General features: G+C 46.1%; 3 protein-coding genes across 12 annotated transcripts in view; 2 read left to right on the top strand and 1 right to left on the bottom strand.

Annotated features, from left to right (window-relative positions):
* Nucleotides 1-14834, top strand: part of LOC119556611 (serine/threonine-protein kinase Doa) — a 35097-nt gene extending 20263 nt beyond the window's left edge. For 3 of the 9 annotated variants that reach the window (XM_037868953.1, XM_037868961.1, XM_037868974.1), the window contains 9 exons: nt 12304-12379; nt 13083-13149; nt 13212-13325; nt 13396-13486; nt 13552-13722; nt 13783-13952; nt 14020-14133; nt 14205-14413; nt 14478-14834. In XM_037868953.1, coding sequence (XP_037724881.1) covers nt 12304-12379; nt 13083-13149; nt 13212-13325; nt 13396-13486; nt 13552-13722; nt 13783-13952; nt 14020-14133; nt 14205-14413; nt 14478-14605 — 1140 coding nt within the window. In that variant the 3' untranslated portion in view covers nt 14606-14834. Of the gene's footprint in view, nt 1-26; nt 3809-3873; nt 5784-7605; nt 8093-9125; nt 10929-12303; nt 12380-13082; nt 13150-13211; nt 13326-13395; nt 13487-13551; nt 13723-13782; nt 13953-14019; nt 14134-14204; nt 14414-14477 lie in introns of those variants that run through there. The other 6 variants (XM_037868982.1, XM_037868970.1, XM_037868937.1 and 3 more) reach the window with 5 other exon arrangements.
* Nucleotides 14835-16008: 1174 nt separating this feature from the next.
* LOC119563263 (prolyl 4-hydroxylase subunit alpha-2) lies at nt 16009-18155 on the top strand. The gene is made up of 8 exons (XM_037876578.1): nt 16009-16205; nt 16263-16411; nt 16470-16620; nt 16678-16871; nt 16926-17434; nt 17492-17545; nt 17753-17918; nt 17991-18155. Exons 1-8 carry the CDS (start codon nt 16030-16032, stop codon nt 18047-18049), a joined length of 1458 nt encoding a protein of 485 aa, XP_037732506.1. The 5' UTR covers nt 16009-16029; the 3' UTR covers nt 18050-18155.
* Nucleotides 18087-18775, bottom strand: part of LOC119563264 (lachesin) — a 52829-nt gene continuing 52140 nt past the window's right edge. Inside the window, exon 12 of one of the 2 annotated variants that reach the window (XM_037876579.1) lies at nt 18087-18683. In XM_037876579.1, the coding sequence (XP_037732507.1) occupies nt 18568-18683 (116 nt within the window). In that variant the 3' untranslated portion in view covers nt 18087-18567. The remainder of the gene's footprint in view (nt 18684-18775) is intronic. The other variant, XM_037876580.1, reaches the window with a different exon arrangement.

The following is an 18775-nucleotide window of genomic DNA, read 5'->3' on the forward strand; positions in this document are numbered from 1 at the left end:
TAGTTCGTCTGGTGTTTGGTGTCTCCCTCCTTCTGTGTTCTGTTCGAAGTCCGTTTAATAGAATTTACCTCGATAGGTTAGGAATACATCAAAACACTTTAGGGATAGGTGTAGGTCTTCAAAAAAACAGGAAGTGCAAAGGTTTTTCCTATGTGATTTAATTAAAGCATTAATAAACGCACACACACATCACATCAAAAACCGCGATAAAAGCTGAAATAAGCTGAATCAACGGATTCATCTGAAATCGGATCTCTAACTCATAGAACCCAAACGGTTCACAGTGCGCGATTGTTTCCTATAGATGAGTGAAGATGCCGGCAAGCCAGCAATTACAGTGCCCGCAGCGGTTTCCTCCTCCGCCCAGTCACCAAACCTAAGAACTAAAGAGGAATCTCAACCAGCTATGCAGAAACCGACGCCTCCGCCGGTGAGCAGTGGCCAGCAGTTCTTCCAGGTGGTCTCGCCGCAGTTCGCCTCGGTGCTGTCGTCCAGCATCCCGGAGAGCAAGTGCGCCGTGCGTTCACCGATCTCCTCACCACTGGCCATTCGGAAGAGTCGTCCACCTCTGCTGCCGGCGAGTCCAAAATCTACGCCACCGCTACCAAGGAAACACCATCCACTGGCCTACAATGCAGCCACGGGAACGATTACCAGTGCCTCGGCAGCGGCATTGCCCTCCCGTTTAATGGCCACCATTGCCTCGAGCCCGGCTTCGAGTATATCCCTGTCCTCCTGCAGTTCACCTTCGTCGTCTCCACCACCTCCAGTGCCATGTCGAGCTCCAAAGAATGCCAATAAACCCGGTGCTGCTGTGGCTTCAGCTGCTCCGCCTCCCGCCAACGAAATCAGTCTGGATAGGTTACTACAACAGCAACAGGAGCTGGAGGAGAAGTCGGCTGCAGCCAAGAACAGCGCCAAGTTGGATGCGAATTTCTACGATGCCGAGATCGAAATGATGAACAAGTATCTGAAGAGCCTGCCCGACTACAGCGAGCTGGATAGAAAGCTGCACCAGGAGTTCCAGGAGTGCGAAGATCTCTACGACAGGATCAAGCGCCAGCAGCAGCCGCTCGCCAAGTCCAATTCGCAGCAGTCGGTGACAAAGACTACACCAGGAGCAGGAGTGCCGGCCATGTCCTCGGGCTTATCCAAGTCCTCGTCAATCAACTTTGCCCAGAATCCCAGTAGCCGGGGACCTGCTCCACGTATGGCCTATCCTTCTATATTTTCACAATCCGGTGGTGAACCCAAGCTGCAGCGCAGTATTTCCAGTTCGAATATGCCACTAAGTACACCGACTCCAATGCGTCCACTGCCCACCAAGAATGGATTGCAAAGTGGCTCCAATCTGTCTCTTAACAAACAGTTGATGAACGAATTCTGGAGCGAGAATCTTACGAGTTCACAAAAGCGGCAAACACCAAAGCGAACCTTTTGGAACTACGAGAAGATCTGTGGGGCCCAATTGGGTGATGCCGGGCAGCCGTTTAAAGTGGACGCCAAGACGGCCAAGAAACTGGCTATATTCGACCCCACGGTGGCGGAGGCGGCGCAGAAGGAGTTACAGCGTCCGCAGCAGTCATCGCAGGTGCCCCAACATCATCCCCACAAGTTGCAGAAGAATGCCTCGCTGTCTCATTTGGATTTGAAGGTGCGCCAGGCGGTGACTAAGGATGATCTCTACAAGCTGATCTGTAACGAGCAATCTTCTTCGAGTGGAACGAATTTTGTGAGCAGAGTGCCGGTCAAACAGCAGCTCAATCCCAGCCAGCAGCAGGTGCTCCCAAAGAGCATGTCCATGACCCATGTGCCGGGTGGTGGTCAACCCATGGGAGCTCCTCTGCTTCGGACTTCCAGTCGCACTCACATACCCTGCTATATGAAGAATCTTCCCTCGTTGAGCAGAAGCACCTCGAACTCTGCGATACTCATGACGCAACCAAGAAAGGAACCTCCGCCCAAGGAGCCACTTAAGGTGGCTCCACCAGCTGCTGCTCCTCCATCGACTGTCGGTAAACCCAGTGGTGTTTTGAAGAGCTCCAGCAGTTCCTGCGTTCCATCGCCACGTTGTGCCGCTGCCTTCTTCCGTCGGCCGCAGGAAAATAACAATCCTCAGCAGGTTCAACATCAACAGCAACTTCAAAAACCCCAACAAGTGGCGCCCATCGAGGAAGTCGGACCTGGAGATTCCGCTTCCCTGGAACGCAAATCGGAGAAGAGTAACAGCACGATAAGCACGAGCAGCTTTACAGTGACCAACTGTTGCACCACCCACCTGCCGCAGCTCTCAAAGTTTACCTCATCGTTCCACATTGCTCCCACCACAGCAACAACCACAGCGGCAACAGGAACAACACCAACTACAACAACAAGCGATCAGCAGCAGCAGCAACACCAAAGTGGCGCAGCAGGGACTGCCAACTTGGAGGTGCCAACATCGTCATCGTCGTCAGCGGCCACAAAGCGTCAGAAAGATGTTGACAACAAGCTAGAAAAATGCCTGAACGACATGCTAAAGTTGAAGACCAGCAACAACAACAGCAGCACTAGTAACATCAATAATAATGCAATCATGTCGCAGTCGCTGACGACGGGCGAGCACAAAGACCCGAAGAGTGCAGTCGAAGGCCCCACGAGCAGCAGTACCAGCAAATACTCGGGTGAATCTCAGATCCCCGTGCCAGTTCAGCTTTACGATCCGCAGAAGCCGTTGCTGCAACAACAGCAGCAGCAACAAAGGATTTGCTATCCCATAGGCAAATCCAACTCTACCTCACAGTTGCCCATGGGTGGCTACCAGCGATTGCTGCAACAGCAGCAGCAGCAGCAACACCATCACCAGCAACAATCACATCAGGAGCAGCAGCAGCAGTATCCCCAGCACAAGCGACCCTTCTTGAACTGGAATAGTTTTGCCTGTTCCGCCATGAATGGAGCCAGTGATCCCTTCATGCAGCAGCAACACATGCCTGCCCATCAGCAGCAGCAGCAGCAGCAGGGGCACCTGCCCCACAAGCTGCAGCAGTCGTACTCCTCCTCGCATGTGCCAAAGCAGGCGCCCAAATCGGGACTTGCCATGTTCCTGCAGAAAAACACCAACAAGGAGAACAAGTTTGGCCAGCCGCTGCAGCAGCAACAGCCGCCTGGCATGATGCCCCAGATGTATGGCTATCAGGCGCCGCAGCAGCCTTCATCCAAGATTGGCTATCCCCGCACCACTGGGGCCCCACTGACGCACTCGGCCTCCTTCAGCTCCGCCCAAAGGCCGACGGCCCTGCAGTTCCACCAGCAACATCATCAGCAGCAGCAACAGCAGCAGCAGCTACACCCCCAGCAGCATTCCAGCTTTGGGCTGGGCATGATGAGTAGGAATTACTATAATGTGCCCAAGCAGCCAGAGCGCAAGCCGCTGCAGACCTTCGATCCGTATGCCTATCCCAAGCCGAATCAGATGCAGCCGGTCAAGTACCAGCAGCAGCAACAGCAGCAACCGCATCCGCATACGCAGTTTCTGAATGCTTCCGCTGGAGGTGGAGGCGGAGGAGGAGGAGGAAATGGCGGTGCCTCTGGGCTTCAATACGATCCAAATACAAATACGCAATTGTTTTACGCGTCGCCGGCGTCATCGTCATCGAACATGCAACCGCAGCAACCGCAACAGCAGCAGCAACAGCAGCAGCAATCGCAGCTACAACAAAGCAATTCTGTCATATTCAATCACTCAAGCCAGCAGCTACACCAACCACATCAACAGCAGCAGCAGAATGAGATGTCCAAGTCCGCATTGGGACTGCATTTCATCGAGGTAGATTCTATTCCTCAAACTTATTTCTGTCTTGTGTTCGTGTTGCACATGTGTTTGTTGAACAAAAAAAGAAAGAAAAGAAAAATGCCCACTAACAACATGCTACCGCTTCCAAAGAAAGTTTTCCCCAAAAATAGCCGGCTGACTCATCGTTGGGCTCCAAAAGGCCTTTGCTTTGCTAATTTCTTTTTTTTTATTTGGCCCCCAAGTTTGTACTTCCTGTACTTTTGGGTGGCGTTTCAAGTGTGAAGCGTTCCCAAGAACAGAAGCACATTTATTGCTTACCTCCAACCTTAGAATCTCGGTCCCCTTGGCGTCTACACCGATCTCTTGGCCTCTTGGCAGGCTCTTGCACTTGTCGACATCGACAACATTGCACAATCGACCAAAGACTGCGGGAAATTCAATGTCAATTTCCTCAGCGGAAAGGTCTCTAAAAATAGTCTCTCCTCTGGCTACTTAATTTATGTTTGTTTACTTGATTTCAGCGCTTCAATTATTTTTTGGATATTTCTAACTGCTTCCAGGCAAAGCATTCGTTTAACACTAATTTATTGCCAAACTGCGACCCCAATGTAATTGTTTTAATAATTAAAAAACACTAAACAACACGGAGTGCGTTCAGCAGAATCGAATGTCTAAAAATATGTAATACTCACGACCTGCTCTCGCGCTCTCCGACTGAAATGACTGAACCACTCGACTACCAAATACCCTTATCCTAAAGAGAACTTCCCAAACAACCTATCCTTAACTTAAATATTATGATTGATGGCATATTTTCGACAATTTTTGACCTCACATCTGCTATATTTGGAATCGATTTTCTGGGTTAGGGTATACATTCATACCTGATCTGTGGCTGTTAGTTTTTTTTGGCTTCCTTCGGTCGCAGCAAACAATAATAGCGCACACTCAGTTCAGCTCTCCCGCGGATCTTACGGCCGTGCTCAGTGTGCTCCTCGGGGTTCTCGACATCGCCGATATTTTCAATCTTTATAATTAGTATTTGTGGCGTGCGCTTTCGTTCATGTTGCGCTGATTTCGGTTTTGTTTGTTTCGAGACCAATGCTCAGGCAATTGGCGATCGGTGAAGGAATATTGCTCGGTGAAAATCGCCTGGGAAATTGGAAACGAAATTCTAATCATATCCATCAAATTGGATGGCTCTAAGTGCGTGTGAATGGGGGTTTTAAAATGCAGTTTCAATCAAACTTCAAATCGAAATTGTCGTTATAGCGACGGGGGCGGCGATGGTGTGTGTCTATTTCCGTCGAAGCTGCCGAATCTCTTACAATTTCAATTATTTTTACACATAAATACGCTCTGTCTATACTAGATCTCCACACCGAGAACGTACAATAAATACATTTCTATTTTATTTGTCTACAACAAAATCATGCTCCCAACAAATACCAGAAATCAGTACAATTAATGAAATAGACCAAGTCGGAAGAGCACGATCCGTATCCGCCAAAAACCAAAATTCAGACGGGCAACCAGCCCCTTTGAGGCGTTAAGTATTGCCCGATTGTCGTCATAAACATCTCGGGCTATACCCACGCGAAATCCCGAGCGTTGGGAAGAGGATTTCCGAGATACGAAATAGCTTAGAAATGGCCACATTTCTGAATCGTTTTCATCGCGAAAAAAGCGAAAAAATTTTGCCCACAGCGGCGGCGGCAGTTGTGGAAAATGGAAAAGCAGCTGATGCGGAGGCGGTACAGCAGCAGCAGCAACAACAACGTCCTCAGAGGCGGTACATGAGGAGCGCCACCGCCGCCAGCGTCACGCAGCTGCTCTCCGAAAGCTGCAACAGTCTGCTGCAGCGATTTCGACGCAATCCGAGCGAACGACCTGATAATAAACAGCAGCAACAGCAGCAGCAACATCAACAGCAACATCAACAGCAACATCAACAGCAGCAACATCAACAGCAGCAGCAACATCAACAACAGCAGCAGCAACGCAATCGGTAATCGATGCAAAGAAATCAAGCAAAAGATTTATAATTTATTTTTAATTTTGCGTGCCTTCTTTTACTTTTGTCGCCTTTCGTCAAACGAAAAACTCGGTCAAAACTCGCTCACATTGCTTTTCCGTTTTTCCCTCTATTTTCATTTTCCTCGCGAGTTTTCATTCTCTGTGCCTCTGCTGTTGATTTAAGCAGAGTGGTCAGCGCGTAATTGCGAGTTTAGTTGCAGCGCGTCGTCACTCCGTGGTCGAAAGTATCTCGCGATCGGATCATTTTATTCGTCTCGCATATATTGCATTTCCCCCATCTCGCATCTCTCGGCCAACTGCCTTTTGGCCATCGAGAAGAAGAGGGCCAATTATGTAAACGGATGGCTTGATTGCAAGTGCGTTTTTAATCGCGTTGAACTCGCACCTGAACTTCCAGCAGTAGTGCGACGATCTCTCGAAAAGTGTGAAAATCTCGTGGCCATAAATCGTGAATAATTGCCAGGGGGGAAGAAAAGAGATTTGAGGTGCCCGCAGTCAAAATTTGATTTATCACTTGTGATTGCCAGTCATAAATCAAATAGAGCTTAAAATCAGCTCTTAAATCAGTCTTGTTTGCACTGGATACCTCTAATTGTCAATCTAAAGAGTCAATAATTGCCTGGTTGATTAATAGCCTGAAAGTGAAATGGAGGATAGTTGGCCAAGATTGGAAATCGTTTATATGTGTGTCTTCCAGCAATTCCATAAAATCTCGAAATGTTTGCTCGAAAATTTACGTATTTTGTAAGGCTAACGAAAGTTCAATATTTTCGGCAAAAACTTTGGGTTTTGACTATAAAAAAAGCTTGAGTTCTTCGCCCGAGGAGCTTTCACAGCTGTGTTTCTGCATTCTTCGAGTGATTCTCTTCAGCGGATAGCAGATTCCTTAAATCGCTCTCTTCAGCTGTCTTCGGGGAATACCAAATAAATTCTCTAGTTTTCAACTTGATGTAGAATGTCTGCCGATTTCTTCTTCCTCATTACGCATGGGTTTATAGAGTATGCGATCTCTCTTTTTCACTGCTCTTTGTTTAACTGCAATTGCTCCTTTATTATTTATATGTGCGAGCACGTTTAAATTAAAACGTAAAATGTTTTTCGCTTTGTTCTTTTTATTTATTTTCCGCGCTCAACCAGCAGCAATTTTATTGTTCTTTTTGTTGACTGGTTGTTTTTATTTTTTTTTTTTGTCGGCAAGAGTTCAAGGCCTTTACTGCGAAGACTTTCGATCATTTCCCGGTTTTGCTGCTAACCTGACGGAAATGTAATTGTACGGGTTACAAAGTGAAATGCATTGCGATGAAGCGAGTTCCTCGCGTGCGCCTGTAAATCTCCCAGCTGGCGGACAAAAGAGGCATTCCCATTCGAGGCGAATCGCATCCAATCTACTATCCACCACCCACTCGTCCACATATGTTATTTGGGTGTTCTTCTCTCTATGTTTTCCCTCTCACTCTGGCAAGTGCGCAATATTTTCACACTTTTCACAAAAATAAAAACGATTCCTCAATATTTTCTGGCTACCGCCGCCGCTGCCGCCACCGCCGCATCATTATTTCCTTCATCTACTTCGGTCTTCGCATCTGCCGCCTCTTTCTTACGTCGTCGCACGAATTTTCCGAAAAATTTTCCCCAGTTTTCCTCAGTTAAATTTTAGTCCGTGTCGTGGCAGCGCGTCCCGTCCGTCGTTCGTCGCGAACCGCGTGGATAGAACGCATCCAGACCGACAAAGAAAAAAAAACCTTGTACAATCCTCACCAGAACTGATTGTTTTGTTGGGCTTCTCTTTTAAGTGCGGCAGCAATAGCCGAGGATCCCAAAGATTGGACACCAACGAATGACAGCAATAATAATAACAACAATAGCAAGGGAAAAGGTGGCTCCAGTAATCAGTCCCAGAAGTCGCAGAACAGACGTCGCCGCAGCTCGGACAAATCTTCGACCAGCCGGAGACATCTGGAAGGGGATAGGGAACGGGAAAGGGAACGGGAACGAGAACGGGATAGGGACAGGGAACGAGACAAGGAACGCGAGATGGCCGATCGACATAGAAGATACTATGCGGGCGGAGGACTCGGCAGCACTACGGGATTGGGCTACCATCCCAGCAGCAGCGGGAGCAGCAGCAGCACTGCAGCCCTGATGGGTCGCTACCAGAAGAGCTCCACCACAGCCAACGCCCTGGACAGATTGCGAACCCACCTGAGTCCCGTGGGTGGTTACTACAAGCCACTGATACGAGGACTGGGCGGCGGGAGGCGTGACCGCGACCTAGACGATGTTAGTATCTGCGAAATCGTTGGAAAGTGAACCAAAAGCGAGCGGTGTGCAAACCACTTAAGCGACCCAGACACCCAGACCTCCAGACCTCCCCAGATCGAGATCCCAAAAGCGGGAGCCGTGACTCACGGCCTGGGCATTTCGTTTTGGAAAACAGCAAAAGAAATCATCTCACCTGTCGGCCGTGAGTCAGCGAAAGAGTGACTGCCCTAAATGTGTGACATGTCTGACGGTCTTACGAGGAAATATGCGCAATTAAAGGGGTCTTTATAGATATACTATATGTGTATATGAGCAGTATTGCACTAACGCTACCCCTATTGCCACATACATGCCTATAGAAAGTTTCTTCCTACACAGATAGATAGATAGATAGATATATGTGCAGATATTATATTAGGGGCCCACACGGGCGCGTTTTATAGCGCTTCTATATGGCCGATTCTATATCTTCAGCTTCATTCTTGCCGTGTGCGTTTACGTTTTCGAATTTATTTTCGATTCCAACATCTCAGCGCTTTTCTCTATTCCGCTATATTTGTATCTCTCTGTACGCCACACAGATGTGTATAAAGCTATTCATGATTTTTCACGATTTTCTGCCGCTCTATATATATAAACTTTGAAGGTCGTCGCGCCGTAGACTTTTTTGTTTAGATTTCGCTAGGCATTCTAAATAAAAATAAAGGGTATCCCCCGCGGCCACCTCTAACCTCTCTGAAAAGCAGAGAATAAATGGAGAAAGCCACCTTTAATGGTAGTGAAATTGTGCGAAATGAAAAGGCCCAAAAGCACCCCATAATTAGTCATTGCCGAAAAGGCCATTTAAATAGGGTCTAAGTCTAGGTCTGGTCTTGAGTTTCGGTCTCTGGGCCTTCTTCTTTCGTGGAGCGTAAAAAGTTTTACGCCCGTCACCGTTGGTTTCACACGAGCGCTGCTTTGGAGCACTTTCCATCTCCATTAAACCTGTGAATCCGAAACTGAATCTTAATCTCCTCAATCACCCCTCCCTTCAAATCGTCTGGTTCTTCAGCGAAGAGATCTGCTCTTGGACAAAGACAGAACGCCCACCACCTCAGCGACCTCCTCGGGAGGCAAGCAGTCGGCCATTTCCCGGTTGGAGAACAAATACTCGGACATCTTGGAGCGAGCGGCTGGAAGGCGGCGGCATGAGGAGGATCGCGACAAGACGCTGGAGCCGGACGACTATGGCGCCAGCGGAAGTGGCGGACTGCTCCGCTCGGCCACCTCCCACCAGCTGGCCAAGTCGAAGTTGTCCTCCAGTTCTTTCAATGCATCGGATCGCAAGGAGCGCACTCCTTACCGAACTCGAGCTCAGAGGCAACGATATATGGCCGAGTCCAATGATAGTGGCTATCTGACCAGCAACAATCGTTTGCTGGACGAGAATTACCCAGTGGACTATGGCCAACGATACGACTACCATGATGCCCTGCGTCTTGGGGGAGCATCAGGTTATCCGTCCAGTCGCTACGGGCGAAGAGCTGGCGAGGAAGAAGCTCTCTCGCCACGCTCCACAAGAGCTTATGGCAGGACTAGAACAGTGGAAAGCCTGCTAGCCGCCGAGATCCAAGACAGCGGTCGGAATGCTGGAGCAGCACCTGCCGAAGATCGACCGTTGAACTCGAGGAACCGTTTTGCTCATCGACGCAAGGAGCAACCACCACCGGAATTGACTGCCGAGGAGCGGGAAATTCTTGCCGACGATCGCTCCTCGGAAGACAATGCAGCCATTCTGATGCTGTTGCGGGAAGACAACCAGTTCCTGGAAGCCAAAAAGTTTGAGGAGCGCATGCGCAAACGTCGTGAGCTTAGGGATCGCGTCAAGCGCATGGAAGAGGCGGCCGAGGAGGCCAAGAAGACTGAAGCGGCAGTAGCGGCGGCCGAAGCGGAGGCAGCTGCTCTCGAGCAGGAGGCCAAAATGGCCAAGGAGGCAGCCGCAGCAGCGGCCACTGCAGCAGCAACTGCAGCATCTGCAGCAGTTTCATCAGCAGCCACACTAGAACCGCCGCAGGATGCGCCCAAGAAGAAGTCACGCAGCAAAAAAGTAACTAGAGAAGGCAGTGGCTCCTCCGAAAGCACCTCGGGCAGCAGCTCCTCCGATGAGGCGGAGACAGAAACCGAGACCGATTCGGCTGCGCCCGGTGTGCAACTAACCCACACAGCAGACGACACAACCCCACAGACACAGATCCCGTCTGTCAATGGCAGCACCACTACCTCCACCATCACTACAATTACTTCCCCCTCCGACACAGCCACCACCTCATCCACTAGCACTTCTGCTCTTTCTAACAACCACACAACGGCAGCAGCGACGGCACTCTCCTCCGGCACCACCAACGCAACCAAGAGCCGCTTTCTGCCCCACTCAGATCGCAACAACAATGACCTCGCCAAGTACAAGCCCAGCAGCCAGCTGATGCACTCCTCCAGCTCGGGGGCACTGGCCTTTGGCGGGATTGGTGCGCGCCTCGCGGCAGCTGATGCACGGCGTCAGCAGCAGCGGTATCAGGGCGCCAGTTCACGTACCGCTGCCGTGCTCAGCGAGTTTGATCGCTATAAGCCGGGATCGGCAACGGGCTCCGGTTCGAGCTACCTCCATGACTCGTACAGCGGGAGTAGCAGGCGGTCCAATGCCCTGGGAGGCAGCTCTTTGTATCCCCATCGATCTGGACTGGATGGCTACCAGCAACAGCAGTATCAGCAGTCTTCGTCTTCCTATCTGCAGCACGATCACTACCAGCTGGCCAAGAGCGCCACCTCGTCGGCCCTGTTCAACAGGTCACGCATTCCAAAGACACTCTCGACCTTTGTAAGCAATTAGCCACCCCGACTATCCATCCGGGGGATGGAAGATTCGTTAGCAGCTTGAGCTTTGTTGGCGCCGCCTCTTCTAACTGCAACTGTCCATGGCCCCAACCCCAACCCTAAACCTAACCCCTTCACATATCTCAAGACCCCCTTTCCCAAATCTTCTCCCCCAGACAGTCGACCTACTACAGAAAAAGCTAACAGCACTGCGGATTGTATTCCATGTTGACTAACTGATACAATGTTGATCCTGCCTGCGCTTTTTGCATGCGATTTTGACACTAAAGCTAGGAAAAAATGTAAGATATCCTCTGACCTCTGACTTATACAGCAAAAAACGACTTTATTTGTTCTTTTACCATTTTACGTTTATTACCAAAAAGAGCTGTTAATGTTATTACTAAGCAAAGAGCATTTAATGGTTTGTTGTTTTTTTATTGCCCAAGAAACAAGAGCACAGCTATTGGTGCTTATCTATATATATATATATAAACATATATATAATACGTTATATATACCATTTCCGATATATACCTATTTGCCATTATATATGATATTGTTTGTACATGTTTTGATATTAACCATTTTTGTAAACACAAATCTCAAAAATTTGTCCGAACTAATTTTCTTATCGAACAAACGAAACGTATTTTTCTCGTGTTTTTTCTGAATATGATGATGAAAATCACAATGATGATGATGATGGGTTGATGATGATGATGATGTACATACACAACTTGATGGGGATGATGATATGATGATGATGTTGGTTGGTTTACGGGATATCTGCGGCTGACTTATAAACGGAATGCGATTGCTTTTGGTGCCAACGTGGGATCGGATCGTTCGGATGGTGCGCTTTTTATTGACTTGACCTGATCCCGATCTACCTGATGATGATGATGATGATGGCCCCTGCGACCTGCGACCCCTGGAACCGATCGAACCCGTGGAAAATATATAAATTTTTGTTTCTTTTTTCTCTTTCTTTTTTGTTTCTTTTTCTCTCTTTCAAATTACATACTTTACCACACACGCACACACGCACCTTATGTGTACGTCTGTAAACTACTGCCATCGACAACGACCACGCCCCCCAACTTCTCGCTCGCAAATTCTCCGCTCGCCGTTTCGCTCGCAACCCGCCTACTACCTCTGCCTCCTCTTTCAACGGATCGAATGCACCACCCGCAACGCAATCGCAATCGCAATCGCAATCGTCGCCACCCACCGCAAACAACGCCACCTCCAACAACCTGCAACATCGGCATCGCTAACGGCAACCACTGCAACAACCACCCTACGTCGTCGATCGCTCCACTCCGCTCCAATCCGATCCGATCTGATCCGATCCGAACGAACGATTGCTCGAACAGACAGCAAAGCCCGTCATTCAAGATGATGCTGATGGTCACTTAATTTACCACACCGGAGACATTCTCCATCACAGATGTTCGTGACAATTTTTGGTTTTTAATTTTTCCATACTTATGTTTAGACAACAATCAGAAAACTTAAAAAAAGAAAAATTACTCTAAAAAAAAAAAAAACAAAGAAAAGAAAGAAAAAATAATGAGAGGCAAAAGCCAACAGTCACACTTTTCTTCTCTCCTCTTCTTATAACTCTCTTTTAGTTTAAAATATTTCCAAGTTTTCATTATTATTTCTTAATTATCTCACAGCAAGACCAAATTCGCGTCGCGTGCAATCGGGAAATTAAGACAATTTTGAACGAATAAAAAGAGAGAAGGACAAAACAACAATTGAAATATTTCACACCATTTTCGTCAGTTCGCGAAAATCTTTTCAACTTCCGAAATTTGTCTTTGATGGCTCTAAGTTTAACTTTTACCGGCAAAACAAAATTCCCCTTAACCACGAAAAATTCAACTGGGAAGTTTTCACACATATAAAACGAACACGAACTTTGTCGCATAATTAACGAAATAATATTGAAAATGCAAACTCTTTCCGTACAACACACTCAGCTTAGAGTCGAAATTTAGTATTCTGCCCAGCCCTCATCCAATATTTAGTTACAGCTATAGGTTTAGCTTTAGAACAAGAAAAATAAAGCAGACAGCTAACGTTTAACACTCCTTAATGACTTGTCCGAAACCCTACTACAACTCGCTATCCTTTTCCCGAATTTCAGATAAGATCATGGCCACACTGGGTGAGGGAACTTTTGGACGTGTGGTCAAGGTCAAAGACATGGAGCGGTAAGTTTTCCTCTATTTGTAAAATAATAATATCTGTCTGAAACCCTTTTTAATTATTTCAGTGATTACTGCATGGCCTTGAAGATTATTAAGAACGTGGAAAAGTACCGCGAAGCTGCCAAGCTGGAGATAAATGCCTTGGAAAAGATTGCCCAAAAGGATCCGCATTGCGATCAGTAAGTTTTTTAGATATACTCTTCCCCTTTTTGCAGATAGTCTAATAAAATATTTTCCTTATCTTTGCAGTTTGTGCGTGAAAATGATAGACTGGTTTGATTATCATGGACACATGTGTATAGTTTTTGAAATGTTGGGGCTTAGTGTTTTCGATTTTTTGGTGAGTTGACGCTAGTTAACCTGAATGGTTTGTTGTAGATTATAATATGTAACCATCATTTACAGCGTGAGAACAACTATGAGCCTTACTCGCTGGACCAAGTGCGCCACATGGCCTATCAATTATGCTACTCTGTGAAATTTCTACATGACAATCGTTTAACGCACACAGATCTCAAGCCGGAGAACATACTCTTCGTCGATTCAGATTATACATCTCACTATAATCATAAGATTGTAAGTATTGCCGCAGTCTGCAATGAAGGAAATCCATATTTATATTTTCCATATTCACAGAACCGCGAGGTGCGCCGCGTCAAGAACACGGACGTCCGTCTGATCGACTTTGGGTCGGCCACCTTCGACCACGAGCACCACAGCACAATTGTCTCGACGCGACATTACCGCGCGCCCGAGGTCATACTGGAGCTGGGGTGGTCACAGCCGTGTGATGTTTGGTCCATTGGGTAAGATTTGGGATTGTCCATATTAAGTATGCGCATATTTAATGATTTGCCGAAATTCCACCAACAGGTGCATCTTGTTCGAACTGTATCTGGGAATCACGCTCTTCCAAACGCACGACAATCGCGAGCATCTGGCCATGATGGAGCGAATCTTGGGACAAATACCATATCGCATGGCACGGTAATACAATGCAGCTCATGCTTTTATTTCCCAAGGCGCAGTTCCCTTCACCGAAATCGTTTAACGTGTAGCAATCATACTCTTTATAGCAAAACCAAAACAAAGTACTTCTATCATGGTAAGTTGGATTGGGATGAGAAGTCCAGTGCGGGTCGCTACGTCCGAGATCACTGCAAGCCGTTGTTCCTGTGCCAGCTGAGCGACAGCGAGGACCACTGTGAGCTCTTCAGCCTGATCAAGAAGATGCTGGAATACGAGCCCTCGTCCCGCATCACGTTAGGTAAGTTGGCTTTGACTCTATACTTGATTACCATGCTAACTATTGGTATTTAATTCTGTTCCAGGTGAAGCCCTGCGTCATCCGTTCTTCGACAGGCTGCCACCGCACCATCGAGTGGGTGAAGTGAGCAACAAGCAGCCCCTCTCGTCGGGCAGCAGCAGCCGCGAACGATCGCACAGCCTCTCCAGATGAGAATTACAGCGATTTGGTTATTGTTGACAGACAGCGCTAATCAAGCACTCACTCATGCAAACATACACTCGAAGCAGTCGTCCAGCAACGTCTTGCACCAGCCTCGTAGAGTAGACCAGCAACTTTACGGCAAACCAAACCTACTTTAAGTGCTAAAGTCTTTTTATTCTAAATTTTTTTGAACTTGACTTGTATAGATGTTTATTATACAAAAAACCATTGATCCATATTGATCCTTTGTTTCCTAAATATTTTGTGCACCTGTTGCTGTGCATCATTTAGAGCTGTGTAGCGCTACGCTTGCGCTTGTGCATTGTACCATACCCGCCAAACAGTGTTTTGTTCTGTAATGATAACCAAATCGTGTATAATATTGATAGTGCGGTGCGTCCTCCCCGGAATCACTGGAACCTACTTGTAAATGTCTTGCGTTGTGCACACCACCCCCCCGAGGTAGAGGAGACAAATTGAACCGACTGCAAAACCGATAATTTGGAATATACAAATGTAGTTGTAAAATAAGAAAGTCGCTTAAAGGCGCTAGTTGGAATGCATCCCCATATGTACACCTGTCATTGCAATGGGAGCCGACTAATTTGTAATTAATACACCATTTCGAGAGCGTGAACTGTAAGCTAATGCAAGCCATTATGTACGCCGCCCACGAATGTACGGATGGTTGTAAATGTAAAGAGCAATTGTTATGCCGCCCTGTGTACACTTCAGCGATCGCAGCGCATTTTGTGTAAATTCAGTAGCAGCCCAGAGTCATCTCTCTTAGCATACGTTTTCAAATGTGTAGAACTATCGTCGGCCTGTTTTGTTCGTTTTCGTTTTACAATCGAAATTCGAAAGATCAACCCATTTACACATTGCTGCACACCACCCATACACACATCGTATGAACCCTAGAGTATATCTGAATATACTATACATACTTAATTCAAATGATTGTGAGTTAGTTTAATATTACATAAATATTAATTATAAATTACATTATTTGCAATTTAACCCGATCAACCAGCATATAAGAAAAAACAATATTGTCAAGTTATTAAAAATTGAAATAAATCTTAAATAAAAAACAATTTAAAAGACTTTTTAATAAAGAAAATGGTAATAAATCAGCCAAGCTGTGGGAAATGAAAATTTGTGGAAAATTAAATAACTTACCATAAGATCTAACTAATCATTATGATCTACTATTATAATGTAAGGATATATCTATTTTTGGTGGTTGAGTTGTATACTTTTGGGGCTGAGGGTTTGGACAATAAAGCTAGTCTCTCCCAAGTTACAATTGAACATATCGCTTATACCTATCCAGACACTCCAACTCCTCGCTAATAGTACCTGAACAAATTGAATTTCATAGTTTGAAAAAATCACATGAAAGCTCTCTGCGCTGTTCACATTCAGTTATCATGAAGAACCTTTGCTGGTCAATTCTACTAATCGGAGTAACAACTGCCATGGAAACTAAGTACTATGCCACATCGACGCGGGATATGGCATCCCTGGTACAAATTGAGGACGAACTTATAGGATATATGCGCCAGTATGCGGGGGAATTGCAGCTTAAAATAAACACCATGAGGGTGTAGGTAATTTGTTTACATTATTAAAAGTTTTTGTAAATATAGGTCCATTTTTATAGTTTCCAGAAAGAATGGATGACCAGGAGAGCGCTAGGTCATCCTGATCCTACGATTTATGTGGCCAATCCCCTGATAAGTTTTCCACTCATGCGAAGAATGTACTCCGATGCTCCTAAGTTGCTTGAATTTGCTCGACAGGAGATTCAAGGTCTTCAACCACAAAATAATTCAGCAAATAAATTAAGAAGTGAAATGTTTTTTAACAGGTCCTCTTCAAAAGTTGATTAACCGAGATATAACTGATATTACGACCCTGGAGCTCAAAATGGCTGCAACCGGATTGTTGCAATTTCAAGGCGTTTATGGCCTGAATGCAAGCGAAATGGCCCATGGCAAACTGTCTGACAAGCAGTACAAGTGAGTTTTATGAAATCTTAAGCGTCCAAATAAATTAATTTCCATCTCCAAAAAAAGCTCCAGGTTAAGTGCCGCGGATTGCCTTGCACTGGGCACTCATCTAGAGGATCAGCAAAAAGGCAAACAGGCCTGCAAGTGGCCGAGAATTTCACTGGATCAGTATGAAGATCAAATGGATCCTGTAAATAGATTACTTCAAACAGGTCGTTCTCAAATCTATGAGAAACTAGGCCTAACTTTGCTTTCCATGCGTAAGTCCAGTAAAATGGAAAACTGAGAACATGTATTATTGTTATTTCTTACAGATGACTTGCCAGCCAGTCAAGCTGCCTTTAGGAAGTCAATAGAGTGGGCCTCCAAGGATGATAATACCAATCTGGCCAATCATTTGAACGACAATTTGGAGCACATGTTTGTGCATCTGGATAACTGTCGGGGAAAAAACCTCCTACCAAGAAATTCTACCCTCCGTTGTCGCTATTTTACAGAAGGTTCACCATATCTCCGCCTAGCTCCTTTGAAGATGGAGCAGCTTAACTATGAGCCTTTTGTTGGTCTCTTTTATGATGTTATATCGCCCGAAGAGCAGGACGATTTAATAAACCTTTCAACATCAAGACTAGAACATAGGAAGGTAGATAGCTCTAGCGTAGAGGCTGAGGTTCCGGTGAATGCCTCTGATCATGTAGCGCGAATTCACCAAAGGATTGAGGATATGTCAGGACTCTATTTGGCAGAGAGCGAACCACTAACAGTTTCCAATTTTGGCATTGGAGGTCAGGATTTTATCCACCTGGACTGCGAGCAGCCGAAGGTGAGTTTATAATCTAATCTATACTATATGATTTATAGATAAGGTTTTCTTTTCTAGAAATTCGTTGAACCGTTTATAGCAGAATATCGCACGGCAACTGTGATGTTTTATGTAAGTCTTTATCTTTATATTTAAAAGAGATATACCAAAAAGAGAATTTGAGAAATTGTTAGCCAAATAATATTGAAAGCCAAAAAAATAGAAAGTGTTGACTTTTTCCAAAAATAATAAACGCGACTTTTTAGCAAACCCTACAGTTTAATGGCCGCAAGTAATTGAATGAAATTCAAAATTAATGTTTGTTATCCCTTTTCCCAGCTAAGTGATGTTCAGATGGGTGGCCACGCCTCTTTTCCGGATCTGGGTTTTGGCTTTAAGCCCAGTCGTGGATCGGCTTTGGTTTGGCACAATACTGACAACTCTGGGAATTGTGACATTCGAAGTTTGCAGGCCACTTGTCCGGTGCTCCTTGGAACACAGTGGGGTAAGTCATTAAGGTCCCTCATCGATTCTTTTCTCCCCTACTTACCACCTACTTGTACCAACCGGAAAACAGTGGCCAGAAAATGGATCAGTGGGTCAGGCCAGTGGCGCAGGAAACCCTGTCGGAAGTAAAGAAAAATCGCTTTTCCATTCGGTTTTTTTTTCCACTTTTGCGATAATTTATTCAATAATTTTGTCGTTATTTATATTATGATAATAAATTTTATGCACTATTTTATAGTATTCATATTTAATTTATATGCAATGTAACATTATTCGGGGCTGGGGGGAAATGGTAGGGTTTTGGCAGCCAATTGTCCACTTTTGATATCCTCTTTAGTTTTATTAGGGAGCGGGATTTTGGTATGGGATTTGGCAAAGGGTTTGGGGGTTTCAGCGGGTGGGAACAACACGTTTCCTGATACGTATGCAAATGATATCTGAGGCAGCGGGAGGCGCCTCCGGCAATATGTATGAGTGCGTGGGCGGCCGGGGACCGATAAGTTGATGATGTGGGTATGGGTGTAGACGGAACCGGAAACGGAAACGAACAACAAGAACGCAGGCGAGAGAGAGAGATGTCGATGTCGGTGTCCGAGGGAATCTGTAGGAATACTTGATTGCCGGCTCTTCTTCTCTCAGTTTTGATATCACGCTCCCCCGGCCCTCAGTGTCAGCCTCATCCACAGAAGCATCAGCATGGCGAGCAGGGGCTGCCACGTCGTCTGGTTGCTGCTGGCCGCATTCCGAGCCGCCTCCTCGAGACCTGTCATAATAGCCAATCAAATATAATTCATGTTTAAAATCAATTGATTAAAATGTTGTATATAATATTTAATTATAAAATTAATTTGTAGA

This window comes from Drosophila subpulchrella, chromosome 3R (assembly GCF_014743375.2).
Source record: "Drosophila subpulchrella strain 33 F10 #4 breed RU33 chromosome 3R, RU_Dsub_v1.1 Primary Assembly, whole genome shotgun sequence".
Taxonomy (NCBI): Eukaryota; Metazoa; Arthropoda; class Insecta; order Diptera; family Drosophilidae; genus Drosophila; species Drosophila subpulchrella.